Source organism: Hetaerina americana, unplaced genomic scaffold, assembly GCF_022747635.1.
Source record: "Hetaerina americana unplaced genomic scaffold, ioHetAmer1.1.p SCAF_53, whole genome shotgun sequence".
NCBI classification, from domain to species: domain Eukaryota; kingdom Metazoa; phylum Arthropoda; class Insecta; order Odonata; family Calopterygidae; genus Hetaerina; species Hetaerina americana.
This window is the reverse complement of record NW_027287128.1, coordinates 344,237-369,072: the sequence shown is the minus strand read 5'-3', so window position 1 is coordinate 369,072 and position 24,836 is coordinate 344,237. Positions and strand designations below refer to the sequence as shown.

The window sequence follows — 24,836 nt, the reverse complement described above, 5'->3', positions numbered from 1 at the left end:
TGTTAGTGGTACCAAAATATGCCGGGAACAGTAGCGCCATCGGCAATTAACGCTGCAAAATGTAACTTTGTAATGTAATTGTAAGAAGTGTTACCCGATGTTTTGAAATTTGAAATCAAAATAATTTAAATCCCATTTCTTGCCCTTCCAAGCATTGTAAATATGGCCGACAACGCAGGAGACACAGACGACGAGCAGAAGGAGTCGTATGTACCGACAAGATTTCAATGTAGTACTAATCGTGGTGCCTTCCTTCCAATGTTTTAAAAACATACCTCATCAATCACGGTTGTTTTACATCATCCTTGAAAGATTTGTTAAATAATTTATTTTTGTTGTATGTGTTTATTCTAGGTATAATATGGGTTGTGATGATGTGTCTAATCATTGGATGCCTGATGTTGATTATAATTGGGTGGAGGTGACTAATGATTTTTTTGAGTGTATCAAAGGTATTTAAACAATTTATTTTCTTGTTGGTGCAATGATTTCTTTTCGTATGACGGCTACTTCAAGTAATTAATTATGTTTTTCTCCTCTGCAATGACAAGATCTTGAACTTGGAGAGTTGCTCCACGATGAAATGTTCGGTCTCTTTGAGGCAATGTCTGCTATTGAGATGATGGACCCAAAAATGGATGCAGGGATGTTGTGCAATAGGGGAAACAAAAAGGCACTGAGTTTTGATCAAGCAGTACAGGTATGCTTACTGATTAAATAATGATCACTTGCCTGATACTCAAGACGTTGAAAGTCTAATTATTTTGAATTAATATTTCAGGCTGGAACATTAAAGCTCGATGATCTTACTGCACCTGAACAAATTGGTATAATTGACTCAACGTTGGCCTGTGTCGTATCCTGGCTAGAAGGGCATTCACTTGCACAAACAGTTTTTACTAATCTTTATCTTCACAAGCCATATCAGATAGAAGACAAACCCATCAAAGCCTTTAGCATATGCATACTAAAGATAGTTGAAATCTTCAAGGACTTTGTTAACCGGTAAGTAATAGTTATTCATTTCAACAGGTTCAATAGTGACTTGTATTTAGGCACAAACACCATGTGTCCACACCTCATTGCTGCAAGTGATAATACAGATAAACCATAAACACAGTAATCAACCCGAAGGTGGGTTTGGTAGGTGATGGTAGAGTGCACCCAGCACTAAGCCCGACGGCGTGTGAAATTCACACATCAGGGTAGGGGGGCCAGTTCTTTTCCCTGTGCCGGTTATGGTTTCCCAGGATAACCTGGTTATTATGTTAGAGGTTTCATTTTACTTCTTTCAACTCCATTCCCTGTTGGGCGTTATAAAGGAAATCTGTTTATCTCCCTAATTTTTGGCATGTTACTAAACCCAATGTGTACTCCATTGAAAATAGAGTATGTTATTTTTTTGACTAGTTTCTATATTAAGGGCTAATGTGGTCTTTTAGTCATGATGTGCATGATGAGTAAAGTTTTCATTTTGATTCGCTTATAATTTCTGATGATCATTTAGGGTTCTACAGCTTAAAAGGCTCTATAGATTGGCAAACCATATAAATGCAAGTATAAGAATTAAATATGAATTTAGAGGATGATATAATTTAGTTATTTGTACTTACAAGGGAAACCTAGTGAACAAGCATTTTCTTGACACAAAAATGGTAGTGTCCAGAAATATTATGTATTTCACTCTTGAGCAATCATTTGCTTCTTTCTAAGCAATACTAAATTGAAGAGTTAATTCATTTACTTTAGTTAAGTCGCCTTTCAAAAACATAAAATTCCTTTTGAATCAATTTCAAGGAATGAAAATTAAATCTTATTGAGGTTATCTCAAGTTGAAATATTGATGCCACAATTAAAGTTTTTTGTCAGGGATAGAATTTTCAATGGAAATATTAATATGTACTTGTAGTTATATATATTAAAAAATGTTTTGATAATCAAAATATTCTCATTTTAATATGGATAGTTAAAATATATTTCATAGTGATAACAAATAGTAGCATGAGTTAGAAGAAAGAAAATGTCCCATCTAATCCTTATACATTTGTTATGAGAATAAGAGAACTTTCGAAACTCAAAATTGGTGCAGAATATAAAATAGTTAAGATTTAGATTCTTCATCTAGATGTTGATCACAATTATTTAGAACATATTTGGTGCATATATATGTAGCATAAGTTGTATTCATCACAGCTAATATGCCTTCTACTTGCTGTCTTTGTTAAATATTCATGCATTAATCTTGATATGCACAAGAATATCTTAAAATGCATAAATGTATTCATCTAAATTTATGGTAACCTTGCAAAGGATTTGAAAATATGGGATTTAGGCCGACTAAACTTACTTCTAATTGGAGTAACAGTGGATGTGTTCCCCATTATCTGCTAAAGTAAAATCTGAGTTTTGTTTTTATATACATTTCATGTTGGGATATATATGTACAGAGCCAATTTTGGTGATGTATGAATGTGAGTTAATGAAGACACCCTGGCATCTGTCATCTGCGTGATTCCCCCAAATTCTTCCATACCTAATGCATGTGTTTTTCATACAACCGTGCCCTAATTACTTCTCTCATTTTCTGGTCCATAGTGCTATGGTTTTTGAAGAGGAAGACTTTCAACCTATGGCTTATGGATATCGCTTAGTACCAGACATCTCAGAAGCCCGAGCATTGGGAATGCTGCGGGAAGTGGAGGAAGACCTGCATCGACGACTTAAGGGTACTAGGGCACGCATGGCTGAATCAAGGGATGCCCTTACTCAAAGAGAGGTGATAATTTATTGGTGAAAAAATTCCATTTAGTGAACAAAATACAAGTGCCCTTCTTTAAGGGATCCTGAGTTATGCTTCCAGGAAAAGTGTCACCACCATTGACATTTAAATTTGAGGCCTCTTGCAATGATTCTCCTCTTTGCTAATGACAGAGCATTGGTGCATCTTTAAACAATGTGCAAACACACGTTGGAAACAATTGGAGATTACATTACAAAAATTAATAGTAAATTAAAAAATCAAATTTGGTGTTTATCTAATCCTTCTTAAAGTTCCAAATTTAGTGTAAATGTACATTACTGATGCGTATTTTATGTGGCACCAAGCTTCTTGAACTTAATAAAATAATAGATAGTGAAATAATTGCATCTTTGCTATTTCTAGAGTAGAATGTACATAGTTACATTTGAAACAGAAGTACATGAAAAAATATTAACTATGACGTGGGTTTTTGTAGCGGTTTGGATAATTATGTGGGACAAAATAGTTTTTACAGACTTGAAACATTTTTCTAATTTTTCTCTTTAAGGAAGATATCTTACTGATGTATATTTAACATAACTCAGGGAAAAATCATAAATAATTGCTCACGAGCAAAAGGTGCAAGTGCAATAGCCTTTACACCAGTTAAAGAGAAAAGGCATTTTCTTCAATTTCCATGAACATGTACTAACTTCTGTTAAAAATTCAATCCTCAACCTCCTACAGCCAAACTTCTTAACTGGTTCACACTGGCATGACCAACCAGTGGGTCACACTAGTATCCCCCCTGGTGGTGAAACCACCAGATAAATAGTTATGTTTCACGTTCATAGTTAGATTTTGTATTTTTGCCTAAAAATTTCAATATTACGAAACAGAGAGGTGAAATTAGCTCTGTATTGGGACTCATTCATTTCTCCTAGAATAATAATGTACTGTATATGTTAGACAGTAATAAAAGAGGAAAATGCTACAGAATTCCATAAGATGTACTGAATTTGTGTTTACAATAAAAACTAAACAAGACATAATAAAAATTGATACATTTAAAATGTTTTTGCTGGAAAAACTGCTCTACTTCTGACCTTATGTCTACCTTCGACCAGATGAATACTTTTTGAAAAATCTGATTCTATAATTAAGGAAAAAATATTATGTTCAAGTAAATGGCTACTACATCAAACAACTGGTAGAGAATGAAAGAATTTACTACACTAGCAGAACTAAAAGGATTTTGTTAAATTGTGTTTTATATCCATTGATGAATTTGCTTCATATGTGGCAGTTAATTGCTAATTACACTCTGGGAAATTAAATCTGATTTGAAAGGTGGTGTGTACCAACAATGAGGAATTGATTTCCAAGACTCTGATAAATTTTCATTGGGAATGTGAGTGATGCAAAAAGAATATGCGGCCATTTATAGAAGTATATTTTCAAAATTGGAATATACCCCTGGAGTTATTTGGTGTTTGTACAAATATTTTGACAGTTCATTGTTCAATTTTGTTCGTTTGTCTTCTCCAGCATGAAGATCTCCTTGCCCTCTACTCTCGGATAAAATTTACAAGGATGCTCTATCAGGCCCTCTTGGCCCTTGGTCAAAAACGAGAGCAATCTTCTTTGAGTGACTGTCAAAGGTTTCTTGCTGGTTGTACTGAAGTTCTTTTAATTCTCCAAAAGACGACATATAGAGGAATCAAACCAGAACTTCCTCCTGGTGGAGGAGGTAAAAGTAAGTACTTGTTTAATATTTTACTCATAAATCATATTTCTTTTAATATTCAAGGTCACCTGTTTTGGGAATGTTTTCAGAACTCTTAAAGTTATGGCAATACAGGCAGTTAAGAACAGTTTCCTGGAAATTTAAATATGACCCAGCAATGCAATAATAAAACACAAATAAACCAGTGCTTCATTGTGTTTGTTTATCTTTTTTGTTCACCAAATGACTTTAAAAATGCCCTAATTGTTATGTTTTTCTGAAGCTGCATTCAAATTTTGAAAGGCTTATTGTAATGTAGCACTTAACGTTTCAAATTCATCAGTTTTATGGGTCATTACATGTTAATGTGTTTGTGTATGAGATTAGTTTTATATGCTTGCACAATTATGATACTCTTGTTTAAAATATGTTGATGATGTATCCTGATTTAATGTGTGAATGCCAGGTGTCGGTTCTGAAGTGATTGTTGTATTAGTATTATAAATTTTACATCTTAAATTATATTGTAGTCACTTTGGCTACCAGTTAGAGGTAGCCTTTGTAGAGACTGTTCGGTGAAATGAAATTCATTCAATGCAGCTCTGCTGTGTTATCCTGATGTTTAAGTTGCCCTAAAATGTCTATCACCAGGTCTGCTTGTTACTACCCTTCTCAGTATAATTACCTCGGTGAGATGTTGATGGGAATTCTTATCTTAGAAGCTTGGCTGTGAATTCTTTGGACCTCACATTAGCCTTGCTATTGATTGTTATATTGTCATATTCTCTCGCTCATTTGGCATGTACTCACCTCATTTGAGGACCAGTAATTTTAGAAGTTTCAAGGTGTGGAAGAGGTGGAAGAAGCATGTGACTTGTAATTTTTTATAAATAATTTAAGTATCCCAGACACAATATCAGATTTTAATGTAAATGTAGTCTCTAACCTGGGACTCATTGACCATGGGTTATTTATATCAAAAGGCTCCTTAACACATCACCAAATCCCCTTTTTTATTGGTAAACTGTATGTGATCCATCCCCTAGATCTTGTATATTTTTATTATGCATGAAAACCTTATGAGGGATGTTAATTTTAGGTTACAAAGCTTAGTAAACTCTTTAGTTCCTAAGTTTATTGCTTCGTTAATATGTATTCATGACTACAAGAAATAAACTTTGTGATAATTAAAATTTTTCTTGATTCAGATGATCATCCTACAATCATGGGCTTTGACCCTCTAGTGAATCAGCGTTTACTTCCACCCACTTTTCCTCGCTATACAAAAATTAAATCAAGAGATGAAGCACTGGAATATTTTGAAGAACTCCTAAACAGGCTGAAGACAGTTTGTAAAATTACAAGCTATAATTCATTTCATAGTGCTTTGGTATGTTATAGACCTTAACATGCTGTTGAAAAAATTTCTTTTTTTAGTCTCCTGCTTGTTTTGATGTATTAATAAATGACTTCTTTCCAGGATTTTTTCATCGAGTTTAGTCGGCAAAGTCCTTGCATTCTCTCCAGGTCAATACTTCAGTTATTGTACCTGCCAACTTGTAGCAAAGTCCTTGGGACTCATAATTTTGTAGATGTACTACGAGATGCAGCTAAAAATTTCATTTCACCTCCTGCCCTAATGCCAAAATCAACATTGCTCAACATTCCTCAAGTGAGTTTTGAACCAGAGTACATGTATAATGTTTAATGTAAATTGATCCTGCATAACTGTAGCTACAATATTTTTGTCCTATCTAACATAATTAGTACATTAGTGTAATTTCAACTCTTGGTTGATATTTACCCCAATATATAATACTTCGGAATAACATCAACATGTTCTTGATGGTTTTAATGAAATTTGGTTCATGGCAATTGCCAAATCATCATAAAATTTCATTCTAGTGCAAATGAAACTGATTTTCTATTAATTAGAAGGGTGTCTGTGTGACAAATTCTTAAGAAAGTGAAAAGAATTTTTGTTTAGATTTATACAAATTTTCTGGGAAAGTAGCAAAAAACAATCAGAGTTTTTCACTTTGGTATTTTCAAACCATCTATTCTGAAAATTTGTTCATTAATTAGGCTCATTTAGCTATTATTAATATTTTTGCTTTATAAAATATAGGTTTCCATACCGGTGTTTATTCCAATTTCTACCTCTCATGAGTGCTAGTGATAAGGTTATCCTTCTTATGTTTGGTGTATTAAGTCAATAACATAGGAGAATTTACTGTTATGAGAGAGTCATTCACAAATTATAGGTTTAATCAAGAGAAATTGGTATATGTATGCATTACATGGGTGGGTATTGTTCTTCAGTTGTGAATAGAGTTTCATTTTTGAGAATCATCACAGTAGGGTATTTAAATGGGGCTTAACCCCCCATTCCGGTGGAAATTTAAGGTGTAGTTTTTGAGCATGCATTGCATCACTAAAATTACCATCACTCTCTTAAAAATTGAATATTTTTAATGGCACTTTAAATGTAATGCTCCCGAATAATTTTAGTATTTCTTCTTTGGGTGATACTCCATGAAGCTTTTTCCTTTGTGTGGTGGAGCATTGCCAAAAGAGCACACATACCTCCTCCTTAATTTTTCTTGAAGAACACACCTTAGCATCTTCTTTTGTGGTATATTTTCTTCCTTTTACCATGATAGGGACCAGATGATGTTTACTAAGGTCTCTCAAGAGACAGTGTGGGTGATCCCTTGAAGGAACACGCTGTGTTAGCTTATCTTCGCAGTTGTCCACCAAAGATGACTCATCTGGCTCCCCTTTACTCATTGCCCACTCTTTGGTGGTATGGTGCAGAAAGCCTTTGAATCAAATGCTATTTGATTCATTTAATGTTTTTATAAACTCTAAAAGCACTTAAAAGAGCATAATTAATAAGCCACAGTACTTATTTCTTTGGCCATTTCATTGTTTTTCTTATGATTGTATAAAATGATAAATACATATCCACCCTACCTATGCCTTTCATAAACTTATTGTATTTCGAAGTAGAGATAGGTTTTTTGATTGGCAGTCCTGTTATCCTATCTTTCAGCTGTGTATTACCCATCCTAGTGCTGTGAATAGTACAAAACATCCTCACCTCCCTTTTGTCTTTCCAAATCACCAGAAGTACTTCACCTTTACTAGGAAATGTGCCCTGTGCATTTTTCACTGTTTTTGCCTTGCTCTTCAATGTGGCAGGGCGCTCTCTATTTGACCTGATGGTTGTAGAGATTCCTGGTGAAGTATTGTCTTCATTGGCACTCTTATCGCTGTCACTTTCACTTATCAAGAGAGGAGTGGATATTTCTGAACTTTCCTACAATTTCAGAATCACTTCTGCTCTAGTCAATCCATTCATCATACTCTAATGTCACATTTGACTAGTCATGGGTGCACAGATCTAATAAAATTTCTTCCTTGCGCAAAGCACTCTTTTGCCTATGTAATGCCATCATATGGAATATTCCTTTAAATATTTCAAAAACTATGGATTGAGAAAAACCTCTCACAAGATAAACATAACTTCAAAATTTCAATTCACCTGGACTCAAGGAAAAGGACTGCTCAAGACACATCGAGAGAAGGAACTGACCAGAGCCATAAAATAACTAAGTACTATTCATTATTGGCTTCCTCATTCTTGTCATAAAAAATATTTACATTGATAGAGCAGAGCTGAGAGTGCATTCCATTAGATGAGAGTCATGCTAGGCTTTTCTAGCAGGCTCAGGTAGAGCCACGTAGATATACACTCAGGAAAAAATGAGGAAAGGCATCCGAGGAAGAGATGAAATAAATATTACGTCTGAAATGAAGATTGAAGAGAAATATGTTTCAAGCTGTTGAAATTAAAGTTATGCGCCATTATAGAAAAATGGTCTGGGATTTGAATGCAGTTAAACTTTCACTATCGAAATTACTTAACGAAATCAAAAATTAAAATATGACTGTTCTTATTAGATAATGAAAGGCCAATGAAAAATTACCACCCAACATCTAAATAATGTTGAGTAAAAGTTTAAAATTATGCTTCTAAATGAAGAGAATTTTCGTCATCCGTATGCAATCTGTTAATAAATACTGTGCAGAGTTAGTAATTGTTCCATGTTAAATTTCCTTTGATACTAAGTTAAACCATATCTTCTGATAAAAAAAACCTGTTGACTTAATTTACATCGGTTGTATGCATAAACTATAGTACGAGGGTCATCCGGAAAGTAGTACCCGTTCGTGCCGCATGAAGTGCTGACGACGCGAGTAGCCGCTGGACGAGGTCAGATAGCTTCAGTGGCTTGTCTGCCTTCTCTGAGCCAAGTTGCGTGACGCTAGCATTGCCTGTGTTGTTTCTGTGATTGTTTACAATGTTTAAAAAAATTGAGAACGCCGCCAGTTGTGAAGTGAGGGCAGTGATTAAATTCCTCAATGCAAGAAACGTTCGCCCATGTGATATTCATCGCCAATTAAAGGAGGTGTATGGAGACAATGTAATGGACGAGTCGTCTGTTCGGCGGTGGTGTCGCAACTTCAACATGGGGAGGGGGAACACACACGACGATGAGCGTTCGGGGAGACCGCCTGTCATTACAGACCAACTGGTGAGCTCAGTTGACGAATTCGTGAGGAACGATCGGCGCGTCACAATTGATGACATCTGTGAGCATTTTCCCAATGTTTCTCGAACAATTGTTCATGAAATTGTTAAACACCATCTGCATTATGCAAAAATTTGTGCAAGATGGGTCCCTCGCGTATCTCAATGAGCTGGCGGCGAAGGACTATGCAGCAGGAATACAGAAGCTTGTCACACGTTGTGACAAATGCCTTAATTTGCTTGGAGATTATGTTGAGAAGTAGTTTAAAGTATCCTCTTTCAAATAAAATTTTTTATGTTTGTTAATATTTACTTTTGTGTCTTTATTTCACGAACGGGTACTACTTTCCGGATGACCCTCGTAAATATAAAAATTGATATTAGCATTAATGTTCACCCCCAAATATTTAAATATTATAAGCCAATCCTGCCACAAAAATACATGTATTGTGGCATTAAAGTAGCCTTCTAAAGTTGCCTTCTTTGTCCATTAAATGTTTAACTCTAAAAACTATATTTTCCATAGGCGAAGGAGTATGTGGATACATTTCTCAATCACTGTGTTCGGCCATTTGGGAGTTTAATTCAAATATGTGGGCATAACAGGGCCAGGCAGAGGGATAAATTGGCTCATCTTTTAGAAGAGTTTGGGAATTTGCAAGATGAGGTGAGTGGAACTGTTTTTTTTCTTTTGCCAGTAATACATTTCCTGTTATTTAATCAAAATTCCTTGTACATAGTAAGGCAAAACTATTAATATATATGTATAGCATTTGGTAAGACTTTCTAGATTACATCAAATGGGATGAATTTAAGAGCATAATTTCATCTCAGATTTATTTCGTGTCAATTTAAATGTTGCTATGTAAACTGATCAAGTTAAGTTTAAAATTGCAGTAGTCTAGTTTGGGTTCTCAGATATTCTATTTTATTGTTCCATTTTCCCTGAAATGCATGTTGGCACACAGCATTTTATGGCATAGCTTTAATTAAAGTTATAGGAAAGCCATAATTTGTATTCCATGTGACACAACTTTGGATTTCCTTTAATTACTTGTCAGTATCATTATCCCTAATACTCAAAAATAAAATTCATTGATCAGAGCAAAGCACAAGTAGAGTATGCTATCCAAACTAGTTAAATATGGGATAGAATTTTAGCTTAGGACAAATGATATACAAGTATTACTTTGTTTAATGAGGTAATTAAAGTTAAACTAGGATTTTTTAGTTCGTATTTTTTATTTCTTTGCGGTTTCAAGTAAATGGGAATTATTTTCATGATTTAATTAGTGAAAGTGGTGATGATTGCGTGGATGGTTGGTTTTCTGTGCATGTTAGAATTGATCAGGCTTCGTTTTGTTTCTCTGAGCAGCTTTTACCCTTATGTTCTCCCATTTTATTTTTCTATTACTAGAGATTAGGTTTATCTTTTCCTTTTATTTATGTCCACTTTTTTGTATTGCTGGAAAGATATATAATTTTAGAGTTATTCTAAGTGATGTGTTGGCATATTTAAGGTTTAATGTGTGCTGCAAGACCAATGTGCTTGCTCTTGAGTCACTTGCATCACATGGTTAATGTGTCAACCATCATGCATGCTTGCTGCTGGAAACCTTTTAAAGAAATGTTGCCTTCAGCAGCGCCTTACTAATTCTAGGCTATTGCTACTCTAATGCAACAAGACTCTAATCATTGGACTGGAAACTAACCAGGTCACAAGATATAGACCTGAGTCATGTGGCTTTAAGCCCATCATGTCTTATAACCATTCATTGCAATTACTAAGTATCACACCTGAGAAGATTATAACTCTTGTTTTGTTCCAAAGAGTTTTTAAGTTGTATATTTCATGCTTTAAATTGAATTAAAAATAAATTTATTAGATGTACCATATTTTGTGACCATGTTGCATACCATATTGTACCCAAAAATACCCGGAATTATTATTTTTAAAGCTATGTATTTAATTTTTTTCAAAATAACGTTTTCATTTTCAAAGTATGCTGCATTTAATGCATTTGTCCAATCTGCGATTCCATTCTTGAAAACATTTTTCAAGTTCAGAAATGAAAAAATAGTAACATTGTGATTCCATAAAAAATTTATTTTGATATGACTTGGGTTTCAATGTTCAACATCATCTACCTGTAGATGACATCAAATATCTGAATCCAGGTCATATTGAAATTAATTTTCTATGGAATCGCAAAGTTAATATTTTTTTATTTCCAATATGAAGCAATTCCATAAAGTTACGCCTAAAACCATCAATTTTCCCAGCTCGTCTGTTTTGATGCCCGACAACTCCGGCCTTGTTTTTTCTTTACTGCTGCCACATGATCGAAAAATTGTCCTTTCATGTCCTTCTTCATTCACAGAACTTAGAGGAAATCACACAGCAAGGTCAGGTGAGCAAGGTTGCAGAGTCGTTTTTTTTGGCTAAAAACTGGTGCTCTGAAATGGCAGCATGAGCAGATGCATTATCATGGTGGAAAAGCCAGTCCTTCGTGTCCCACAAATTGGGCCTTTTTTTTTGCACCCTGGTATGCAATTTGGCAAAACCTCCAAATAATAAGTCTGATAAACGGTCTGACCTGGTGGGACAAATTCAGAATGCACCATCCCTCTCACATTGAAAAAACAAATGATCATAGTCTTAATGTTTGATTTGTCTTGAAGTGATTTTTTTTGGCAAGGCAATGATAAAATTTTTCTCTGGCTTGACTGTTGTTTGGTTTTGGCATGATTGGTCACCATTAATGATCAAAAAAAAAATCTTGAGTCAGTTCTGAGATGATCTTTCAATGCACTTCGAGTTTCAATTCGATTCTCTTTTTGCTGTTCAGTCAGCACTCGATGCACTATTTTGCAGTGACCCATCTCATCTTCAAATCTTATGACCAAATTCACTGAAGCTAGCTCCATGTAAATCCAGATAATTTACTATATTCTTCAATGTCCATCGTTGGTCTTCAAGCACGATTGCACGAACTTTTTCAACATTTTCGTCAATTCTAGAAGTTGACCGACGTCCTGAACAAGGTTTGTCATCAAGTGACTTTTCACCTTCTTTGAAATGAGAAAACCATTTAAACTCTGAAATTTTGGGGCTTTTAAAGGAACTAGATGTTATGACGAAATACCGTACATACAATGTCACATACATTCGTAGTCGTGCGCGAGGCGCCACTGTCCATGAGGTTAAAGCCAACTTTAAACACTTATGGTGTTTTCCCTTTGACAAATTCCAAAGAAACTGCGGGAGATGCCGCAACAGTAACTTTTAACGGAGTCATCCGCTAATGTGCATTTCAATGCAACAATTTCAGAGCGTAAAAATCATTCGCCTTGACTGGGACTCGAACCCAGATCCCTAAATATCCGGTCGAGTGCTTTAGCCACTTAAGCTACCGAGGCGTCCTCTTAAACTCTGAAATTTTGGGGCTTTTAAAGGAACTAGATGTTATGACGAAATACCGTACATACAATGTCACATGCATTCGTAGTCGTGCGCAAGTCCCAGTCAAGGCGGAGAAAACCATTGGTGCACTTTGGTTTTTCCCACAGCACAATCCTTGTGAGCTGTCTTTAATATCACAACACTTTCTGAAGTGTTTTTCCCAAGCAGAAAGCAAAATTTCAAGGCGGCATGCTGTTTGCTTAAATCTGCCATGGTGAAAAACAAGGAGTAAGCGAAACTGTTATTAAAACCTACCCCAATGGCAAAGTTGACACTGAACATGGAATGAGTTGCTCTAAGTTCACTTAGAGGAAGAAATGTGTACTACGTAAGCTCTGCCAAATGCAACACTATTTCGTTTCTTTTTGGGTCCACCTTGTATGTAACAGTAGAGTAGAATGAATTGCCCTGCCAAAAGCCGGTGAACAACCATCTGAAACTGCTATTGTGTGCCAATGCAAACAAGAGATTTGAAAATTAAACCCCTGCTTCTATACTGTTCAGAAACCCAGGAGCTTTAAAGATGTGTAAAGTTCTTGTACATTCCTTCCTGCGGAAACGCAAAGTCTTTCATTCTTTCTTCATTGTTTAGTATTAAGTTCAGAAGAGCCAGCTAAATGTGATATGAAGGCTAATTTAATTTAATTTTTAATTTTTTAATTTTTGGACCCATTTGACCAATGGTTTCCTGGGTCCATTTTTATTTTACTTCACAGTTAGTTGGGGATTCCTTTGAATCTTAGTTCCCCTTTTTACAAACAATAATGAGACATAAGGAAACAACATACATAACAAAACAGACAAAAAGACAAAAATAATCAGACATAAGGAAAGTTTTTCTAAAATTTTAACATCTACAGGTGCTTATATATGTTGGGAGTCAAACTAATGATAAACAATTCAAGAAAAAAAAATCACTCAATAGACATATAGAATACATTGCTACATTTTACATAAAATTTTACACAAAATATTTCCCAGTTAGTTCGCTTGTTGTGGTTCACTATTTGCTGGTTTTCTTATTGCAAATTTTCCGAGCAGGTTATTGTTGTTCTGTAGGCAGAATGTGATCATTTCCCTAAAGCTCGTTAGCTTCTCTTCCATATTGTTCCATAAGAGTTGCCGCTCTGTCTCATAGTAAACACAATCCTCCACTCTGTGTTCTGCTGTGTCTTCTTTTCCACAGTTACACAGAGGGGTAAAACATTTCCCTATGAAGTTTAAGTAGGAGTTAAAGTTTCCATGTCCGGTTAACACTTGTGTGCTTGCTGATGTGTGTTTAATATTTAATTTAATCCGGTCATCTATGTTCGGAAATATACGGTGTGTTTTCCTTCCCTTTTCTGTTCTGTTCCATTCGTCGTTCCATTCTCTATGTGTTTCCTGTCTCAGTAGTCTTTTTAATTTTGATATTTGTACTGCATTTTCTGCATCTAACGAGAGGTTGAAATACTCTATATTTAATTTTTTCCTCGATTTGTTTATAGCAATTCTTTCCCAAATTTGGTATTTTAGAGGTGGAGTTGCAGCCACTATACAGAGTGCGTCGCAGCTCACGGTGGAATAGCTGTTGCACATCGCTATCAAGCAGGCACGCTGTGTCTCCTTTAGCTTTCTCTCGAATCTTGCGAGATTGACTCTATGGGACCAAATTTCGCACCCATAAGTGACAATGGGTATTACTACTCCCTCATAAATGTTTTCCATCGGTTTGAGGCCATATGTACAACGGCAAAGCCTTCTTATGGCACCAAAGATAGTCTTAACCTTCGAGCAAGTGTAGTTCACGTGAGGTTGGAAGGTAAGTTTATCGTCTATGTGTATGCCGAGGTATTTAAAGGTCTTCGTTCTCTTTAGCTGTTTCCCATTGATTTTACATGCCGGGTTTCTTAATATTTTTGCTCCTAGGGTCATGTATTGGCTTTTTTCTATGGATAACTTCAGTTTGTTACTTTTTGCCCAGGTTTCTAGGATAAGTAGAGTTTTCTCCGCCAACATTTCCAGCTCTTTTCTGCTGTTTCCAGGGATAGTTACTGCGATGTCATCCTCGTATGCGATAATATCGCACCTATCCGGGAGTTCTTCTCTTAAAAGCGAATTGGTTAAGAGGTTCCACAAGGTTGGGCCAAGAACCGAACCCTGTGGGCACCCCTTCGTGGCTACTTTAGAGAACTTGAGGTGTTTGCTGGAGTATTCTATCACGCGGTTGGTAAAATAGTTTTTGACTAATTTTATTAGGTTGTTGGAGACCCTTAAATATTTTAGTTCTTTAATTACGGATGGCCACCAGACGGAATCAAAAGCGCCTTTTATGTCTATAAAAACCACCATGGTGTATTTGCAATCGTTGTTAGTTAGTCTCAGCAGTTTAGTTATGGCATCAATCGTGCTTCTCCCTGGAGTAAACCCGTATTGCTTGGGGTGGTAGATCTGGCATTCCCCAGCCTCTTCTATAATTCTCTTTTTAATAAGTCTCTCCATTACCTTTCCCAGCTCTGGGAGGAGAGTGATTGGTCGGAATGCTTCAGCGTTTGCTGGGCCTTTACGCTTATCCTTTAGAACAGCGTGTAGCTTCCCAAGTTTCCAGGTGTTCGGAAAGTATGAGAGGACTATACAATCATTAATGATATTGGTTAGCTCTCCTGAGATAGGCTGACACAGTTTTCTTATTACAGTACCCGGAATCTGGTCGTGGCCGGGGGCTTTGCCATCTCTTATCAGGTAGATGGCTTCACTGACTTCCTCGTCTGAGAAGAGCCTTGCGGCGCTTTTCTCAAGCGGTTCATTGTGCATTCTCCTGGTAGACTCGTGGTAACAATTATCTGATTGATCTTCGTCAGGTAGAAGGGTGTCCAACATTTCGTCCATCCATTCTTCTATCAGCATTACCTCACCCTTGTCATTTCGTCTAGTCCCTGGTATTGTTGGGAGTTTCAGTTTATCTGAGAACAGCTTGTAGATAAAGCCCCAGGAGTTGTCTCCAAAGTTTTGTCTAGCAAACTTTCTCCAAGCATTTTCTTTGGATTTTTTAATACGTTCCTTATATATCCTTAGCTTTGCTAGGTATCTCAGACGATGGATTCCTCTGTCCTCGTTTCGACTCTTTTGGAAGACGGTTCTCAGTTTGTGGACTTGCTTTTTGAGGTTGTTTAGGTCGTCATTCCACCAAGGATGAGTTTTTCCTCTGTAATATCTTACTGGAATACTTGTTTTCATGGAGCTTTTAATAGCTTTGGTTAGTCTTGCTATATTAAGATCTATTTGCTCCGTTGTTGGTGTCCATGGAGTATTCCGTTCCGAGGCTACTAGTTCGTTCAGGAAGGTTTCCTCGCATTTTTCCCAATCAGCGTTTTTCAGTATATATCTCATTTTGGGTGTTTCCCTGTAACTAGCTTCCTTAATGTCGAAGGTGATCAATTGGTGGTCACTGGTAATCTTCCCTGGCCGGACTTTCCAGTTGGTGATATTTCGGATGATTTTGGCATTACCGATAGTCAGGTCTATGTTGGATTTGCCATTCGGACTGGAGAAGGTAAACGGTTCTCCGATACAGTTAGCAATGTAGAGGTCTTCAGCTAGGACTAGTTCTTCAATTAACTTTCCTCTAGAGTCCGTAAACCTATGAAACCAGGTTTCACTTTTGGCATTACTATCTGTACATAGTAAGATTTTATGACTTCGATTTTCCTTAACGATTTTTCTTATGTGTTCTATGAACGGTTTGATACACCTGCTCGGAGGAAAATATGCACTTATTATTATTATTGAGCTTTTCCCTGACGTTATCTCAGCGACAGCATGGTAGTCGTCGCAGTAAGGTGTTAACTCCAGGACGTCCAGGCTGTTGTTAAATAAGATAATGCTGGCGAAAACCTTATTTGCTGGATTACTTGGGATGGTTCTTGCCCGCATCCCCATCCCTGGTATTTTCCAGGTCTTTTGCTCTCCCGGTCTGATGACGTAGGGCTCTTGGACAAATAAAATATCTATTCCGAGTTTTTCGCTGACTTCCCTCAGTTCTAATGTGGGCGTTTTGGCTCCTTGGGTGTTTATTTGCCCTATTTTGAGAATATGTTGATTATTCTCCATAGTCTATCGTACTGGCTAGCCACTCCAACTTACTCTGAATTATAGGGCATTTGCTGTCATGGGAATTGTGGTCAAATTTCCTGTTTCCAGCTTCCGCACAATTTATACATTTTGGACTGCTTCCTTTTTCGTTGCATTGCCTCGAGTCATGTTCCCCAGAGCAATGACTGCAGGTACTCTTATCGCTCTTACATTCTTTTGCTAAGTGTCCAAATTTCTGGCAATTATAGCATTGTAGAATCGTAAGGTGGTCGCGGACTTGGTGTGATTCATAGCCTATATACACTCTTTTATTTGTCAGTAGTCTTTTCCTCGTCGTGGCGTCAACTTCTAACACCCAGTTTACTCTTTTGGCTTCTCTTTTACCAAATTTATACCTTAGAGCTACCTTGCTTTCTTCAGGTAGGTCATTCTGCAGTTTGATACACTTAAGTACTTCTTCTTCCTTAAGTGTCTCTTTGACTCCCGTTATAAGGAGACGCGGCTTATTCTTTTCCTCTTTTTTCATTATCAGTTCTCTCTTTTGGAAACAGTCGTAGCTTTTTAGTTTTTCCTCCAAATCAGAGTCGTTTGATTCTACCTTAATACCTCTATTCCTTATTCTTGCTCTTCTTAGAATTTTTATTCCCTTTTCTTTGGGATCTACTAGGTTTATAAGTGCCTTTTTTGTGTCTTCCCTGGTCTCGATCTCTTTACAATCGTCGGGTGGGAATATTAGAACGCTCTTTGATTTTTTCGTAATTATTCGCTTTCCGCTGGGAAGTTCTACCTTTGTGCCCTTCGAATCCAGCCTTTGAGCTGATACTATTTCGGAGAATGATGCTTCTTTCCTAGCTTGTGTCGGCATTTTTGGGATTTCTTCCCGTATTACGCTTCTGATGATATCTGTGTTTTTCCCAAGGATTTCGTCAGTTGTCGCTTTAGCTATCAGAATGTTATTCACTAATGTGGCCACATTGTCAAAACAGCCGGAGAGAGCACCAACACAGCACATAAAGTCCCCTTTTTTATCCTTGGCGATTCTTTCATTTGCTATCATTTGATTGAGCTCGTTTACCTTAGTTTCGAATTGAAGTTTGATAGAGGAAAGGTCCTCACCCGGGCCGTTTTCCGAAGCCATATTCAATAATTGCATGCTCACTCTATTTTCATGTGCTGTTTTGGCCTGGGCTCATATTAAACACACATACTGAGGTCACACTCAGGTTAGCAGGTCACAATTAAATGCTCACTTCACTGATTAAAACACGCAAAGATATCTGGTTAGTGTCTACCAAATACGTCATGTAGAAGTATATCGTCCGCCGTTACTGAGGAATCGGCTATTTCCGCTCTTAAAGTCGTCCAATCTTCACTTAATTCACTACAGTAGTTAACGCTAATACTTACAATTAGTACGCTGAGTTTGGCTTTGATATAGTCAGCCGTTCGGGAGTTATGGTCACTTCCGGTCTGTGACTACGTGTTCCGGTTCACCTTAGAGGTCGTCTGATTTCCACCAAATTCACAACACAGGTTAACTTTTAAAACACCATTCTAACTCTTAAATATAATTACGCTCACTGAACCGGTTCCCGAATGGGAAACTGTTGCATCGTACATTGAGAAGCATCATCTTAACAATGTAGTGTCTATGCTCACTGCAAATTTATTTAAAGACAATGCTGCATCACATTTTCAAAACCAGCAAAAACAAATGCCTCCAGACAGTTTTCTAGTAAAAATGAATGAGGAATTTGTCCTAAATTATAAAATAATTATGAAAATATGTTTTTCAAGTCGAATCGCATCAAATGCACATTCCAGATTGAATCATTCAGTGATGGCAGAAAAGACGAGTATGATTTATGAACCTAAATCATGTGTATATTATTTACTTGGAATAAACATTGAATATTATTTAATGTTTGTGGTATAGAATGCATTATTGTATTTTACATTAATTCAAATAAGAAACATTGTTTTGCTTAATGGGTGTGTTTTGCATGACAAGAAAGTTTCCAGGATGAATTATGCTCAATTTGCAAGGTTCCACTGTTGATACTAAAAGGTATTCTAAACCTCATGATGAGATTATGTATCCACCCATTCAATTTTTTTGGAAAAACACAAGCCTCATGGTAGGAGATGGGCTATAATCTCATTTTTTGTCACCTATCATTTTACCCTTTTAGTCAAAAATATTCAACTTGGAAATTTTATGGTCACTAGGTCACCAGAAGGTGGAAATAGAACATAAATAGTGATTGTGATCCATTTTAACCTCGTCACAATTTCAGGACCTCGAAGAGAAGACTGAACCCTGATATAATACAATATAGTTAATTATGTCTGATATTGAGTCTTGAGTGACAGATATCATTTTCGGGGAATCAATAGGATATTCTTAAGAACTAAATAAATTTTGCTTCAACCATTTTAAAGGAAGCCATTCATTTTGGAAACCTGCAAACATGTAATTTTATACTTTTGACTGCCATGTTTAAGAACTGGTTAATTTTTAATATATCCATTTAATAGAGGATAAGCTGGTTTGTTATTAAGGGCATGTTTTGGTATTAGTCCCCAGAATACAAAATGCATATTCTAAAACTTTTACCATAGTGGAAGAAATTGCTTTTTTTTACCAGTTACAAGTATATATTTTACTTTTATCAATTTAATACTCTATTAATGTTATTTATAGTCTCATATATGCTAGTGCTGCTTTCTAAATGACATGGTTATTCATTAGTTCCCAGTCAACTAGTCGTGAATGTATGCTTTGAGAATGTTGAGAAAGGTTTTTACCCCGGAGAATTTAAGTTGAGGTGCCATGCATACTTACAGTACGGTTTGCATTACCTCATTTTATATTTCTCCTACAAAAAAATGAAATGCTTGCCAACACAATGCTTGGTAGAGGTCTAAAAAGAGTGAGGTCACCAAGGATAAGTCCAAAACTATTGGTTCTCAATGAATCACAGGGGAGAAAGATCTCTACTTTGCCCTCTGTCTCCAAGTTCCAATGTTATTTCAAAAGCAGTATGGTATGTACGAGTATTTCATTTACCTTGATTCAATGAGTGTTACCAATATGGCTTTTTTCTTAAATTGATAATTTCAGGCTGAACGAATGGATGCATATCTTCATTCCTTGTCATTGAATTCGGACACTCCTCGACCTCATTTGGCATGTTTTGGAACTTGGATTCTATATCATACCCTGAGGATCATGATAATGTATCTTTTATCAGGATTTGAGCTAGAGCTTTACAGTGTCCATGAGTATCATTACATTTTTTGGTATGATATTTTAATTTTATCCTATTTAAATTTTAATCATCAGTTTTTTCTTTCTCCAGCAAAGTTTTTCAATTGATAATTTGAAATATCTTCCCTAGGTACTTGTCTGAGTTCCTCTATGGATGGTTGATTTCAGCCTTAACCAGAGCTGATGCTTTCCTGCTTGAGCAGGAGGTAATGGTTGAAAGTCAAAAGAGTAGAGGTTCAAAGAAAAATAAAATCAAGAAAAAGAAGAATAGACCTTATGGAAGAGAGATTACATTAAACCAGGCTATTCAGAATATGTGTGGTGGTTATTATAGAGTGAGTAGCTTTGTGTGTGTTATATAATGTTTTGGTGACATTCCAAGTCACTTTACCCATCTTTGAATATTTTTGTTGATACTCCATTCAATTTTGACTTACAGACTTTTTGGGCATATTAATATTAATTTTATTGTTCATTATTTCTTTTCAATAAGTTTGACTCCCTAAAATCATTATCCTATCAAACTATAAATTGTCAACAGTCTATTTTAAATCAGTGTTAACAGGTTCTCACTTTAAAAAAAGTCAAGCTTGCTGACTTGAAATTTTTCCCTTGACTAAGCATTACAAATGATACAAATCTTTTCTATAGCCCTTGATTTCTTATTAAAAATGCTAAATTGGCCTAAAAAAATCAGTGTCTATGGCAGTCAATGAAGAATTTATGAAATATGATTGAGTGGATTGCTGCAATAAATTAATATTTCACTTGTATGATTTTTGCATGAACTGATATAACATGGGGTGGTGATGTAATTATAAAACTGCATAATTGAAAGTATTAATGAATTTTATTAGAATTATGTAAAAGTCACATAAAATGCTAACAAAAATATGATTATGAATTGGAAAAAATGGCATCTTATTGAATGTAATTTACTAGCAGTGCACATTTATATACGGGTAGTCTCTTACCGTAAGGTGTAGTAGAATTTATGCTAACCAAAATATTTTAAATTTCATTCTTGTCCTTCAAGAAATATGTTAAATGCTAAATCCAGTAATTAACTTATCCCATTATATAATTTTTCCTGTAACATTAATTTGCACATCATAGTGAGAGGGTATGAATTAGAGAAAGTTAAAAAATCCACAAATTGGGTGATATTTTGAATAAATATGTTGGCAGTAGTGATGACATAAGGAGAAGAGCTTAATTAGCAAAAGAAGCATTTAAGCATTTACTAAGAGGAGGACATTGGCCAGGGCATCCTATAAGTATATGTATTATTTTCCAGGAAGCTGTATTTATGATAATATTAACAAGTCAAATGATGTATTATTTATTAACCAAGTGCAAGTGATTATGATGGGTTCCATTTGTTCATGGTTTCATAAATTATATTAAATGAGTGTATTTAACTATTACAAAATATTCACGGTAGTTAAGAGATATGTTCTGGTGTCAGTTATTAATTAAGGGAGCACTGTCCATGAACATGTATAGTGAGTAAAAATAAATGAAAACGACTGAATCAGACAAAAGATAAATATAAAATATTTCATTCATAGTAAGCTTGAAATAATCATATCAGAAGAGTTATTCCCTTACCGCAAGTGCACGAGAGACTTGGTAATGCTTTATTTAGGGTGATTTAAAGTTGTGCACCTGTCATTATTAATTATAACTTAAATTATATAGTATTAACTCACAAAGAAAAACATTCAAATGACTCAGAAAGATATTCAACTCAAAATATTTTATAGGGAATTTAATGGATCTCTGCGGTGGTTCAAAAGTTATTTTATTTGTATGTTCTTTGAGATTGGCATTACAAGGAATGTCAAAATAGAGTATTTACATTTTTTATTATAAAAAGGGAATAAAATTTATGTTTTATATAAGAATCGTTTTGTTTACATGTTTTGTATGAATTAATTTTTTACTTTCTCATCATTAATAAAACTAATATTACTAATAATAAATAAACATAGTAATAAAACTTTAAATTTTCCCTTTTGATTTTACATATGCTTCCTGCTTGATTGAGGCATTGCTTAAGTGAGGGCACCTTAAACTAAGTAATGTCTTACAATGCAACAATTTCAGAGTACAAATCATTTACCTTGACCAGGCAAATGGTTTTTACACTCTGAAATTGTTGCATTGTAATGTGCATATTGAGGATGACTCTTTCGAAAGTTACTGTCACGGCATCGCCCGCAATGTTTTGTAATTGATATCTATCTTTACTAGTTATAAAAAATGAGAATTAATCTTTAAATGACAGGCAATGGCAGGATTTCAGCTGGATGGCAAAATAAGCATGCCACATCCAGAATTTGATAGTGAAAAGGTGAGGTACGAGCATCGATTTGGACCATTTGGGAGCTTGCTGACGCCTCCACCTGTGCAGTATTCTGAGTTCAAGGAAATGACATGCCTCACACCCTGTAAGCAAACATCAAGTGCTAGTTTGTATCTCACTGGCTGTGAGCAGTTTCACCAGGCTAGATCTTTGCTGGAAATGATCAGTAATCCAGATCAAGAAGTAGGTGTAAACTATCATTTGGTGTAAAATATTTATGAAAATATAATATCACAAACTTATTAAATATGTTTTTTATTTTTCAGGTTAACAGTCTGCTCAAAATAGCAAAAACCAATTTTGTAGTTTTGAAATTACTGGCTGGAGGTCACAAAAAGGATTCTACTGTCCCCCCTGATTTTGATTTCTCTGTTCATTACCATTTTCCAATTATTAAACTTGTGTAATAGAATCTGTGAAAACAATGTGTGCGATAATTTAGACTTCAAAATAATGCTCTTTTTGAGTCAAAGGAAAGATTTGTTAAAAATATATTGTGTGTGCTGTCGTTTCATGGTTTTATTTAATTATCAACATGGAAACAATTCTTACATTTATAAAATGGACTTGTGATATTCCATGAAAATCAATTGATGATTATTACTCAAATCAGGAACTAGATGTAAAAATTCTTGTTTTCACTTTACATGTATGCATTTTATGTAAATATACTGAACATAAGAGAATTGGAAATTGTTATTGTGTCACTAATTATTTTGTTTAATCCTTGGAATGTGATGTGGACTAAGCATTGTACTTTCTGTCCTGCAATGACCCTAGGTTAAGCTCCTCCCTATTGGTTTTAATGAAAAAATGTATAGCTTGTAGGAAGAACCAGGATTGATTAGAAAATGCAAGTTTTTGTAAAATCTCAAGTCGTGTCATGAGTAGCATAACTGGGCCAGTCTATTTCCTAACTCTCAGACTTAAAACTCTCACACCCATGCTTGAATCCCCAGGGAATCAGGGCCTAGTCCAAAGAATATCTGGTTGCCTATCTCTATAAAACACCCCTTTCAACAGTTTGCAAACATTTATAAGCGTTTCATAGGAAACTTAAATGAAACATTTACGCTGTATACTGTTCAACATTTTATCAAGCTCTTATGAGAAAGGCCTTATGTTATAGAAGAAAGACTACTTAATTTTCATTCATCTGAGTAGCTAGATTTTCTGATCTCCCTTCATGAGAATGCAGATATACATGCCTGTAGAATATGTTTATGATTTCACCATGTGGTTCCTTTTATAACCTTAATAAGGCAATGAGTGTAATCAAATAAATTTTGTAGGTTCTATCTTGAAATGTTTTGTTAAGTATAAAAAGTGCCAGTCTCACTGAGTGCATAATAGACACGTAAGTACGAGGGTAGGCTGAAAATTAATGCTCACATGTTTGTGGAGCGTAAATAAAAACAGCTAGATTGGACAAAAAGTACATTAAAGTACAATTCTGAAGTTTCAAAATTATATATTTATTTTTCAACATTGTCACCGTTCAGGCTAACACATTTCTCCCAATGTCTAAAACAAGTTCTTTCATTCCATCACCGAAAAACTGTTGACTTTCCTTGAATCCAGAGCCTGACAACTGTCTTCACCTCATCATCCGAGGTGTAATGATTATGCTTTGAGTTGAGGAAAAAAATCAAATCTTCGACAAGTTTGCATTGTTTATCGTCTGTGGCAGTCATCAGATGTCTGATGCTTGTTTCATCAACAATTATGGCTTTTCCAGGTTGGCAACCACGAAATTTTACTACCCATCGATTTACAGTATACCTATCTACGGAATTGTCACCATAAACAGCCTTTGAACGACGATGAATCTTAGGAGTCCCTTTTTCGGCAGTTGAAAATTCAATAACAGCACACTGTTTAGCTCGCATTGACATAGCACTAGAACACATCCTCGAAATACACTGGATAAATGAAACAACCTTATACCTGTGCATGCAAATTGAGGGGGAATGTTGCTTCCACATGCCGCCAGGAGTGCTTCTGAAGGTCATTTTGTTTGTGGTCTACAAGTATGTGTGCATTACTTTTCAGCCTACCCTCGTAACTAAGTCTATTGCTGTAGCTGTCAAGATATGAAAATAAGAATGATAATCAAATTGATTGACCATCGGATGCATAGGTCAAGTTATCACAGCCCTCCACTCAATTCTCCAATTTCCTAACTTTGTTACATCTTCATATGTCTTGGCTTTGGTTATTTATCATTTCATGTTTCTCATCCAGGGTCTTTCCCTACAAGTATTGAAATTGGGTCGAGGATATTAACTGCTGCAATTCAAAATTTATATTTTTCATTAAATGTTTATTTCCCCAATTTTAATCACATTCTGGTGTGAAAAAATATTTGAAATTGAAGGGTCCCTGAAAACACCGTGTATGAATTTGTCAAATGAGATAAGATTTTAGTCAATTCTTGTGAGCCACTAGAGACCACAGAAGGGATTCAATGTTTTTCCAATACTCTGCACCTTGGGACCTCATACCATCTTCATCCATGCCTCTGCACCAAATCTGTACAATGAAAGTTGAGTTTCAGTCATATTGGTGTCAGCATTTAAGATTTTCTTCCAATCTCTTGG

At 35.5% G+C, this 24,836-nt stretch overlaps 1 protein-coding gene across 1 annotated transcript; it reads left to right on the top strand.

The window, feature by feature from the left end:
* The first annotated feature begins 8 nt into the window (after positions 1-8).
* On the top strand, positions 9-22,923 carry Naa35 (N-alpha-acetyltransferase 35). Its single transcript, XM_071593222.1, has 14 exons — positions 9-61; positions 153-206; positions 355-452; positions 552-700; positions 782-1,005; positions 2,596-2,776; positions 4,289-4,496; positions 5,675-5,856; positions 5,947-6,138; positions 9,590-9,730; positions 19,722-19,900; positions 19,999-20,203; positions 22,159-22,419; positions 22,503-22,923. The coding sequence occupies exons 2-14, from the start codon at positions 163-165 to the stop codon at positions 22,641-22,643; spliced, it is 2,205 nt and encodes a 734-aa protein (XP_071449323.1). The 5' UTR covers positions 9-61; positions 153-162; the 3' UTR covers positions 22,644-22,923.
* Positions 22,924-24,836: the final 1,913 nt, after the last annotated feature.